The 12,287-nt window shown below is 43.8% G+C and overlaps 1 protein-coding gene across 1 annotated transcript in view; it reads left to right on the top strand.

The window, feature by feature from the left end:
- Nucleotides 1-419: 419 nt before the first annotated feature.
- ahcy (adenosylhomocysteinase) overlaps nucleotides 420-12,287 on the top strand; it is a 16,510-nt gene continuing 4,642 nt past the window's right edge. The window contains exons 1-6 of the mRNA XM_080727854.1: nucleotides 420-578; nucleotides 4,617-4,807; nucleotides 5,269-5,344; nucleotides 7,578-7,730; nucleotides 10,025-10,137; nucleotides 10,649-10,856. Coding sequence (XP_080583980.1) covers nucleotides 551-578; nucleotides 4,617-4,807; nucleotides 5,269-5,344; nucleotides 7,578-7,730; nucleotides 10,025-10,137; nucleotides 10,649-10,856 — 769 coding nt within the window. The 5' untranslated portion in view covers nucleotides 420-550. The remainder of the gene's footprint in view (nucleotides 579-4,616; nucleotides 4,808-5,268; nucleotides 5,345-7,577; nucleotides 7,731-10,024; nucleotides 10,138-10,648; nucleotides 10,857-12,287) is intronic.

Raw genomic sequence — 12,287 nt, 5'->3', positions numbered from 1 at the left:
TAAAACGATGTATTGTATTTTTGTATAAAGTTTATATGAAGCAAATTAATTACAATGAATTGCTTGTGAGTTAACGTTAAACAATTAAGCCCTATATTATACTTTCCTTCTTTTTTATAGCAAAAATAGGAGTGAAGAGATTCTAGAAGCTTTGAAAAAAGTCTGACACAATGTTGAATAAAAAGGAAAAGAAAAAAAGAAAACCACCAAATAATCACATGCCCAAAATCTGGACTCCCAAGTTCAACATTTTACACGGGCCTAGGCTACATGTATCTCACCAAACCAGTAGTTTCCGTGGCAACCAAAAGACAACGAGCCAATCACCGGGCGCGGGAGCAGGAGGCCGTCCCTCTGGGCCATGGTACGCAGACAGACGGTACCGGGGAATAAAAGCGAGTTGACATGTGAGCGTCCCTCCCTCTTTTAGCCCAGGCATACACACCGCCGCTTCCTCTCCTCTCTCCTTTCCTTCCCGCACAGAGCCTGCACTGCAGAACCAACAACACCAGCCGGTCCGGAACCACACAAACCACCCCAAGAACCAACCATGTCCGAGAAACTACCCTTCAAAGTCGGTTAGTATGAATGGAAATCCCTTGCAGGTTGCACTGACTTGCACATAATTATAAACCCCATAGTTGCGACGGTTGTCTTCTTGTTGGCTAGAAAGGACAGATCTTCAAGCTATCGACGGGACGCGAGGCAAAGCGTCGATTGCTTGTAGATCTGTTCTTTTTGGCCAGTAAGCGACACGCTCGCTTTGCACGAAAGCACGTGGTGGAGGAGGAGCGGTGTTATTAGCCTATGTACTCTTTTAGTTGGATTGTTAAAGATTTTGTTATTGTTGTAAAAAGGTGTTTATTTTATTCACGCCGGTTTAAAGTCTGCGTAGTTTTATAAAGTTTTCAGTAAAATAATGAATTGAACCGGCTTCTGCAAAGCTCATCTTAAAAAAAAGGAAAAGAGGTCTATGTTAATAAGAAGATACTGGTCAATGTAGTGTATTTGGCACGGAGATCCGTTGCGCTGTAATGACTGGCGTTTGTTTTGGAAACTACAATTCCCGTCAGGCTTTGCAACACACCGCCAACTTCTTTTTTTTTTCTTTTCTCGACTGACGGGCACAGGCAGGCAGGCAGCCCCTCAAGTGTGCAAATAATACTGTCAGTGAGTGTACCAGACTTGTACAGACAGACTGCAAGCACGTGGTGCTGTACTAATCCAAATACTGAATACTGGTTATTGTTTAAACAGTTCTTTTATAGGAATTAAAAAGTCTACTTTCAACTTTGGCAGCTGCATTGTATTCAGAAGAATTGAATAGAGAACACTGTAATAATTTGCCTCTTTGCATAGCTTTGTTAAATGTGAGGATTAGCGCCATATGTGCCATTCAACCATTGCTGTAGATGGGGTTTCCATCCAGACCAGGACTTGTGGGGTGCTGGGAGAAAAAGTTAGTTCCCAGCATATCACACACACACAACTATATCTGTTGTAAAAACTGGTGGTGAAATGATATTTTGCTGTGAAACAACAGTTTTAAATTGGATTTGTACAGCCTGTACCAAATTTCACACAGAAACACTCTCTTATTCATTCAGAAGCAGTGTCCAGGCGGCGAACAAAAACTAGTTTCGAATGGGAAATTCAGCACAGGCCTTCAAATAAAAAAGAAATGGTTGTTTCTCTGCGTTGTGTGAAAAATACTAGATTGTTGAATATACTGTGATATTCATGCTATATTAACTCATTTTGCTGGGGACCCCCTGCAACCCCCTCAAGGACTCCTGGGGGTCCCCGGACCCCACATTGAGAACTACTGCGTTAAAAGTACCTTATTCACTTGGCATCCCAGTCTGGAGTAGCAGTGATGGCTGAGGGCACAGTTGTGGGCTACAGTATGTTAGGATGTTGTACTGTTAGAATTGATGCCTTCCATTATTGAGATAATTGATCAGAGAATTGCCATCCCTCTCCAACTATGACTATTCATTTTTGAGGAATGGCATTGTATCCATTTATGAAGAAAAACATAATTTTTTATTCACCTGTTACATTTCCATTACATTGTTGTTACACATGTGTTTAAATGTGTATTATCAGTTAAAACGTTAAGTAACATACGTGCATCACATGAGTACCGGTAAACCAGTAAAACCTTTATTCAGCGTCTCTTGTGAGCCATTTTTGTGAAAGTATTTTCAGTAGGACACTGAAAATGTTAAAATGCATTTTAAAATGGATAACTGGAATATAAGATGAATGAAACCATTGGAACAATGCGGTGAATCCGGCTCATGTATCTGGATCAACCCGGATCCGCATCCAGTCTGTCTGTTCTGAGTAACAGGTAGACTTTCAGTGTATCAAAGTGAAGGCTAATAAGAGATCACAGGTCAAAGTCCACATCATGTCTCTGTCACTGGCTACTCACTATGTCACAGTTCAACTCTAGCGGTGTATAATGCGGGTTGAGTGCAGGATCATTCATTTACGCTCGTGCCACACATTTACAAGCAGTAGAGTTTATCATTCCCTTGTTTCTCTGCAGCACATGGCACATGTAGTAGACATTGATAGCCCTAGAGGTCTTATCATTGCAGTCTAATGCTTAGGGCTGCATGAATCTTCAAAAGAAACAGAATAACATCGCTGTAACTGTAATTTCTAAATCGCAAGAGGCTGCAGTTTTAACTTTTATTCTTTCTTTGCAGACAAACAAATGCCAATTTTAAGTCACTTTTTAGGACAATCCCTTCCCTTGTATTCCTTTATGTTCCTTGTATTCATGTATGTAGTAGTTAGTTATGTATAGCTTTTATCTACAGGGCACAAGTGTGGTAACTCTTGTCGGCCTCATATTGACCTCACTGACCTGACGTTTGCCTTCCCTGATCCAGTCCCAGTCCCCTGTCGTTCAGGCTAACGCCGGTTCAGTGCGGTTGGCTAACCTGTGTGTGTGTGTGCATGCACTCACGCGCATGACGCGCATGTGTGCTATGTGTATTTGCTCTGACTGTCACATTGTCCTGCACTGCAGATCGTACACAACTGGATGAAGTGAATGATGTAAGGGCGGCAGTTGGAGAATGTTCATAATTTTGTCTAATCTTCAAACAAAGTGGGGTTGATTAAGATTTTGGCATTGAACATTGAAAAATGATAAATGCATAAAAAATAATGCATTTCTCTTTGCTGTTTAGGCTTTTTAAACAAAAACAATTACAAAGAAATGACTGACAGTGACTGGTGTCAATAATCAAAATAAATATGTGTATATATGTGAATAGAAATAGATTATCCAAAAATTATTTCGATTAGCTAAAATAATTGTGATTATGTAATAATTGTGACAGGGCTCTTCACTCTCCATTTCCTCCCACAGTGTCTGTTGTCCTCTAATGTAATTCAATGTTCACTCTCTCACTGTCACAGCCTGAGGCCCATACAGATGGCAGATGAAACTGTGATATTTATTTCTGTCTGTCCTCCTATCTTATTACATACTACTACTATGTATGAACAGTAATGCAGTAATGATAATTATGTCTCTGTTCCACTTGTTTTCTCCGTGTTTGGACAGTAATGGTGACCCTGTCTTTATACTTTCTGGTGGTTCTTTTTTGACTACAAGAACTCTGTGTGCCGTCTAAAATATTTCACGGGATCTGGTTGTTTCCAAACGCTACGGCTCAGTTTCATATACGGTACTCGGAATCTAATCTGGGCCCTGCTCAGGAGGTGGCATTTAGCCCGAGGTTTGGGAACCCAGGCCAGAACTAAGAACTTATACCTTCAAGATTTCTCTAAAATGGTGAAAATAGCAGAACTACTGCTATTTTATTCTTTTTCTTAAGGAATTCGTACCTTTCTCTTCAGAATGGAAACCAAAAAGAAAAAAACGATCACATTTCGTAGTAGAAAAGAGCCATTATTTCAACATCAGGGTTCTTCAACATGGGGTCCGGGACCCCTAGGGGGTCCTCAGAGTTACTACAGGGGGTACTCAAAATCTTTGTGTGATAGAAACATTTTTTCTCCTTTTTTATATTAACCACTTGAACCCTAGTGTCCATATTCTAAAATAGCAGATCTACAAGCTTAGTCGTTGTGAGCTTCTCCTTTTTTATATTAACCACTTGAACCCTAGTGTCCATATTCTAAAATAGCAGATCTACAAGCTGAGGCGTTGTGAGCTTGTAGATTGGCTATTTTGGGCAAAGAGGTTTGGTGTAGAGTGGAAAAAGAGCAGACCAAGTACAGAGTGAAAGGTCAAGTTTTTGAAGTATTGACTGTTCAAGTGGTTAAATATCTAAAAACAAAAATGTACATGAATCCAAAATACACTGATGATTGTTCTATCCGTCTGTCTTTCAATGTTATATGAGATACTTAAAGTGTGGTTCCTGTGGAAATAAGCCTCGGCTTTCTAGGATCTCCTTTTAGTTGACCTTGTACCAGTGATTTGTACTGTCATGAAACTGTACTTTTTTTTTCTATTGCAAACTTCTAATAAATTCTTCAATCTTCAATCAATCAATTGTGAAGACCCCTGTTCTACATGACTGTATGGTCAGTAATGCTAACGGTGGTCTCTCTGTGTCTCCTAGCTGACATCAGCCTGGCTGAGTGGGGGCGCAAGGCCATCGACATTGCAGAGAATGAGATGCCCGGTCTGATGAAGATGAGGGAGAAGTACGGCGCTTCCAAGCCACTGAAGGGAGCTCGCATCGCCGGCTGTCTGCACATGACCCTGCAGACCGCCGTGCTCATCGAGACCCTCACCGCCCTGGGAGCTGAGGTAAGATGTGTGTGTGTTTGGATTGAATGGTGGAAGCGATTCTGCTGTTCGATATCTGCAGGTTGTTCTGCAGGTTGTTCTGAATGAAATCGCACTTCATCAACCACATGAACCATGGGATCCCTATTCTGCACATGTCAAAATAGGTAAACATGAGTAAAAATGGATTGATATTTGGCAAATGCATATCTATTTAGCACATTTCATTATAGGTGACATTTTTCAAAAGTTTGCAATCTCAAAAAGTAAAAGCTCACAACAATGATAGTGAGTTTGTAGATCAATCTTTTCCACAATGTATGTTTAATATGATGACATTGCTCAGAACAGTGTTGCTATGTGGTTACGCCTAATTTATACTGATTTGAACATTGGTTACTCCAAAGTATACATTTGATGTGAGGTTTGATTGTGTGTGTGTGTGTGTGTGTGTGTGTGTGTGTGTGTGTGTGTGTGTGTAGGTCCAGTGGTCCAGCTGTAATATCTTCTCAACTCAAGATCATGCTGCATCTGCCATCGCCAAGTCTGGCGTCCCAGGTACTCTCATTCTGTGTGTGTGTGTGCTGTGCATGCATGTCTGTTAGGACACGTCACTGATTTCAAAGAGGTGCTAGTATGAACGCACACTAGTCAAAAACAGGAGTAGCCACTAACTCATAGCTTCCGAAGTGAAAATATTTATTTATTTCGCATTAAAAACAATGTTTTGTCAGAAATACTGCCTCCTTCAGCACTCAGACACATCACCAAACTTGACCTACAGTAGTGATCACATTGTGACACGTAGGAGCTCAAAATTGTACTGAGCTAACAGTACTTGATTAGATGTGCTTGGTTAACGTTCCACCCCTGCTGGGAGGAACACTGTTGCCTTGAGGTCAGATACACACGCAGTGTGCTGTGGAAAGGATCAGATGTGTTCTAGATATTGTCTCTTCACTCCCCCTGAGGGAAGACCTTTCAGCCGTCGGACAAGAAACTGCTGACAGGCGTCTGGTCTATGTGTGTTTGTGTGTCTGTCTCTTTCTGACTAAATTAGTCTGATTAACCATTTTAAGCCCGGTTCTTTGTTTTGTTATTTTCGCAAGACACTGTGGTGTGACAAACCGTTGAGAGCTTGCATATTGGCAGCCAAAAGTAATAACAATAGTAACGACTATGACAACGGTAATAGCAGCTATATGATAAGGGAGGGATAACAGAGTGAGAGTTGGGGAGATGAGACGGAGACACAAGCTGGACAATGATGGTATCCAGGTTTCTCACTCACCACGACTAATTCCAGCAGAAAATGAATGGGATTTTTACAGCACTTCACTGTTGAGCTCTATGGGGGCTTATAGTTGAGTACTGGGTTCTGTCCAGCAGGTGGCAGCATAACTCTACACCAAACGCTTGTCTAACCTGAGCTGTGTGTGTTGACGTTGTCTAACTCCCGGTCTGAGTGTTCCTGTACTAACCAGAAGTGCAGTGAACTGGATGCTTTGCCCTTTGAGACGCAGCCTGACTGTGTGTTCTCGCTGTGTCATGAAGAGGCATAAAGTATAGGGTCTGTTGTGGAACTGGAACCCCCTCAAACCCATGGAGGACTCAAGACGAGACAGACCGCACACCGATGTGCATGTGTCACTCACAAACGCTCACATCCAAGTGTGTTGGAGAGCATGGAGTCAGCATGGAGTCAGTCACATACCATTTACATTTAGACTAACATCATATAGAGCAGTGGTTCTCAAACGTATGATAAAAAGGACACCCATAACTCACAGATTTGTAAAGGCCCCCCCCCCCTCATCAAGGTCCCCTGGACCCCACTTTTGTGTTTTGTGATGGTGGTGTTCCAATTTGATTGTTTTAACTAACAGATTGACATTTCCCTGTTTGAGAGATTGTGGGGCTATACTATAAGAGATTATATATTTATATCTACATTTTTAATTTATTGTGCCACTACGTGGCATATTATTTTATGTCTAATACCTATGAATACTTTACAAACAAGCTGCCGTAGACGAGCTTCGAGTGGTTGCATCTCCTGCCTGCATCTGTCTGCCTGTGTTCTTTGCTGCGGATCTCTGTAAAGGGCCATTCACACTGAGCGTTCACTTTTCTTTATAGTTGATAGGTGTAAAGTGAACTTTGCCGTCCACTTAGATCGATCTCTAAAACTATTTTTTATAGTTATAGTGCTTCGTGTGAATGGCCCATAACTCCTGGAGGTTTGCTTGTGTTGTGAGACTAGTGCCAAACACACGAGTGACACTAAACGCATCCTATCATAAGAAATGGCAAAACCTCTGTACCTCCATGACGTATCTCCCACAGCACGTCAGAGGGACATCCAGGTATTAAAGCCACAGCTGCCTTCCAGCGCTTGTGGGGTGGCGTATAGCCTTCAGAAAAGAGAGAGTGCTCACTTTTTGAGAACCATTGCTGTTGTGAGATTTGGTGTTTGTGGAGGTGATGTTCCAAGTCTTCTATGCAAGCATATTGTGCAGTGAAAATTGATCTGGTAATCTGGTAGATTATTTTATTATTTTAGGATTTCAGCATTAGAAGTGGTGAAAATAGCAATATGTTCAGAAGCATGTTCCATAAAACCCTAGTGGTCTCAGACATTTCATGAAAGCAAAGCTTAAAGCCTCAATCTTTTCTTTTTTTTTTATTGTTAAGAAACGGTGCTAGTGTGTGCTTATTTTTGCTTTAATCCATGAGTAACAATCCCCATCCCTCCATTCTGTCTGGTTCTTCCTCTCCTGTGTGTGTGCAGTGTATGCGTGGAAGGGGGAGACTGATGAGGAGTATGTGTGGTGTATAGAGCAGACCATCTACTTCAGAGACGGCCAGCCTCTCAACATGATCCTGGATGATGGAGGAGACCTCACAAACCTGGTGCACACCAAGTATCCTAAACTACTGGCAGGTAACAAACACATGCACTCTCTCAAACGTGCTTGCGGAGGTCCACAGAAACGGGTGCCTGACTGTCTCTGTCCGAAGGCTGCGGATTTTACTGGAGCAGTGACCCGAACCTCACCGATCCGAAACATTACTACTATACTTAAGGATAACTAAGGAAAACGGATAGACCACATACAGACATGGGGCTTCAGGAGCATATAGCATCACTCTACTACCATGTTGCCCATGTCTACATTGGATTTTTACTTTATACTTGATGATACAATCCTCTGTCCATGGGTCTTCAACGGGGGCTACGGGACAACTAGGGGGTTCTTAGAGTTAATACAGGGCGGCTGCCATATGTTTATGTGATGGGAACATTTTGTTTTTTTAATTACGTTCACCACTTGAACCCCTATAGCATCCTTATTTGCCGAAAATAGCAGATCTACAAGCTCACACGTCCAATGTGTTGTGAACTAGATTGGCTATTTTCGGGGAAGAGATTTGGTGTCGAGGGGGGAAAAAAGAGCAGACCAGATGCCAGAGCCAATAGTCACGTTTCCGAGTATTGGGGTTTAAGTGGTTACTCACTTCACTGCTGAGTGGCATAGCTGAATGGTTAGGGAGCCCGCCTGGGGAACCAAAGCCCCTGGTTGACCCAGGTTCGATTCCAGGCCAGGGTAGCAATGTCGATGTGTGTTTCTGAGCAAGACTCTTAACTCCTTGTGGGCAGCGAATCGGCTGGGTTGGGCTGAAAATACAGAATTTCCCTAGCGGGAGGAAATTGGTATCTATGATGAGCTTATAGTTGAGTACTGGGTTCTGTCCAGCAGGTGGCAGAATAACTACACCAAATGCTTGTCTAACCTGAGCTGTGTGTGTTGATATTGTCTCCTAACTCACAGCCTGAGTGTAGCAGTACTAACCAGAAGTGCAGTGAACTGGATGCTTTGCCCTTTGAGACGCAGCCTGACTGTGTGTTCTCGCTGTGTCATGAAGAGGCATAAAGTATAGGGTCTGTTGTGGAACTGGAACCCCCTCAAACCCATGGAGGACTCTCAAGACGAGACAGACCGCACACCAATGTGCATGTGTCACTCACAAACGCTCACATCCAAGTGTGTTGGAGCATGGAGTCATTTACCATATAGACTAACATCATATAGAGCTGTCAGCAGTGGTTCTCAAACGTATGGAAAGGACACCCATAACTCACAGGTCTGTAAAGGTCCCCCCTCGTCCCTCGTGGACCCCACTTTTGAGAACAACTGCTATAGAGTGATTTGGTGTTTTGTGATGGTGGTGTTCCAATTTGATTGATTTAACTAACAGATTGACATTTCCCTGTTGGAGACTGGAGCTTGGGGTTTTTAATTGTGCAACTGCGTGGAATAGTATTTTGTCTAATACGTAACTATGAATCCTTTACAAACAAGTTTCCATACTTAGGCGAGTGGTTGTATCTCGTGTCTGCGTCTGTGTCTGCCTGTGTGCTTTGCTGTGGCGCTCTAACTACTGGAGGTTGTTTGGTTGTGTTGTGAGACTAACCTGAGTGACGCACCCTATCGCATCCTATCACAAAAAATCTGTACCCCCATGACACATTTCCCACAGCGTGTCGGTGGGACATCCAGGTATTAAACCCACTGCTTCCAGCACTGATGGAGCGGGTTCTAGCCTTCAGAACTCACAAGAGTTTGGTCGCAGTATGTTATGGCAATTGTCTGTCAAAGGTTTTCTCAGTTCTGGGGGAACGGTGGCGCAGTTGGTTGCGCTGTCGCCTCACTGCTAGAAGGTCTTGGGTTCGATATCCTCCGGGGGATGCTATGGGCGCTGGGGGCGTGTTCCCTCCTCCGCGTCATCAGCGCCCACACCCTAGGTGGGGTTGGCCTTTTCTCCTAGGGTAGATACCCTCACAAAAACATGCAGTAATCCTGGTCTCCATAATGCCTCCCCCTGGCCAGCCGGGGTGCTTGATGAAGGAACTGGTTGGAATAACGTGTTCCTTCCACACGCTGCGTCCAAACCGGGGGAAATTCCCCCTGTCAGGTGAAAAGAAGCAACTTGGACTACTCATGCATAGAAGGAAGCATGAGGTCAGTCGGTTGTCTCCCCAGGCGCGGCAGAGGGAGAGCAGAGCCCAGGATTACAGCTTAGGCAATTGGCACTGGGTAAATGAATGGGTTACAAAGTCGTGACGAAAAAAAAAAAATAAGAAATTGGTTTTGGACTGTATATAGCTGCCTTAAGTTGCTCTGGATAAGAACATCTGCTAAATGCCCACATTGAAATGGTCGTTGTTCTGTGCAGGTATCCGTGGCGTGTCAGAGGAGACCACCACAGGTGTTCATAACCTGTACAAGATGTTTAAGAACGGAGAACTCAAGATTCCCGCCATCAATGTCAACGACTCTGTCACAAAGGTAACCGTACTCCATGTCAAACTACTGTCTTATTGGTTGTCTCTTAGCCTTCCTACTGCCTTATCTCGCCTACACTTTTCCTGTTCTGTCTCTCCTACAACAAGGGTCTTCAACAGGGGGTCCTCAGAGTTACTACAGGGGGTCCTCCAAATCTTTGTGTGATAGAAACCTTTTTAATTTTTTTTCTGAGAACTCAAGCCAAAAATAGCAGATCTATAAGCTCACAACGCCTTGCAGCGTGAGGTGTTTGTAGATCTGCTATTTTTGGCAAAGGGGTTTGGTGTAGAGGGGGAAAAAGAGCAGACTAAGTACAGAGTGAAAGGTCAAGTTTATTAAGTATTGACGGTTTCCTACCGTCTGTCACTCCTACTCTGTCTCCCTCTCAGCTTTTCTCTTGTCTGTCTCTACGACTGTCTCCCTCAGATCATAAAATGGAGTGTACCGACCATTTCCTCTTGGAAACTGCTGTGTTTCTCTTAACTTTGACAACCTGTCTGTCGCTCTCTCTTAGAGTAAATTTGACAACCTGTACGGTTGTAGGGAGTCTCTGATCGACGGGATCAAGCGTGCGACTGATGTGATGATTGCGGGGAAGGTTGCAGTAGTGGCCGGGTACGGAGACGTGGGCAAGGGCTGCGTCCAGGCTCTGCGAGGCTTCGGAGCCCGCGTCATCGTCACAGAGGTTGACCCCATCAACGCCCTGCAGGCGGCCATGGAAGGTATAGTGTGTGTGTGTGTGTGTGTGTGTCTTTGTTAGGGGTGGGCGATATAATCTATATGGCAATACATCGCGATAGTTTATTTGCCAAAACTGTATCGATACTTCAGGCCGTAGTATCGCGATACTTTGAGGAAAATTAAATATGTTCCCATGCATAGGAACCAATGATTGAAGTCCGGTCCTGACACTCCGCTGCCTCTAGATGTCGCTGTACTATAGTAGCTACTTTCCCTTCCCACGGTTCAGTGACTGAGGTCTCTCGATAAAAATGGCTGCGAGCGACGAAAACAACAACAACAGCAGCGCCTTCAGCTTTAAAGCTGATATATCGCAATAGTATCGTATTGCAAAGATTCACAATATATCGTGATACGTATTGCATCGCGAGATTCTTGCCAATATCCACCCCTAGTGTTTGTGTACCCATTGATGACCCGGCCCTATTTCAGGGTTTCTCAAAGTGGGTGCTGTTATGCAAGTCTTTCCCCATAACTTGCGTTTGGTCAAAACGTCCTGTTTTCTATGGACCATAACTTACGCAAGGATCATCGCGGTTGTATTTTTGAGCGGTGGTCCCGCCGCTCCTGTAATTCGCTTTCAAGATGTTACTGGCTGGCCGTGTATGTCTGTCGCCTGCCATACCTCTCCTGACCACACACACAGACCACACACACACACGTTAAAGGAGGGGCGCTATTGAGCAGGGCAGGCAGACAACACTCTCGCTCTCGCTCTCGCTCTCTCTCTCTCTCGCTCGCGCGCGTGCACACGGGTAGCAATGAGGGCTGCCAGGCAACAGACTATTATGGGCTGTCATCTCTATGACAACGATGCGCTGATAGGCTGTTACCACAGACTGCGGAAGTTTACGCAGCAGTACAGCAGCAGCAGATTCAGTCACCAACAATGCAACTAGTTATAATCAGTGGGGTTTCATTCACGCAAAACATCATCAACGTGAATACGTTTGCAGGATTGTAATCTTATCTCCAGAGTTTGTTGCGACGTGCCACGGCCCGACGGCCCGTGACGGCTGCCTCTCTTTCTGCATGGATATATGCAGCGATCCGCACGCTTCGTCTCTGACATAGTCTGACGCGCGACACCTTGTTTTCATATCGATATTCACGTTGCAAGTCTTGCGACACAAGCATAAATTATTCAAAGATTATCCCAGTTTGTTAAAAGAAACCAGAGCACCAGCGCAAAATATCTCTGCTCCACTTTGAACATTCTGTTCTCCCTGCTTTAATGGGTTGTTTCTCTTCAATCAAGTAAGGCCCCCAAATGATTTTGGAGGAGTCCCCAGCCCAGATGACAGTGAAGTCATAATTTAAGGACCCTTTTAATAAAGAAAGAAACGGAAAAAGACCGTTACTGCATCAACAAACTACAAAAAAAAAAACATTACTCATTGTAAAAAAAGAAA

Source organism: Nannobrachium achirus (assembly GCF_963921795.1).
Source record: "Nannobrachium achirus genome assembly, chromosome: 6".
Taxonomy (NCBI): Eukaryota; Metazoa; Chordata; class Actinopteri; order Myctophiformes; family Myctophidae; genus Nannobrachium; species Nannobrachium achirus.
Note: the sequence above shows the minus strand (reverse complement) of the source record. Positions and strands in the feature narration are given on the sequence as shown.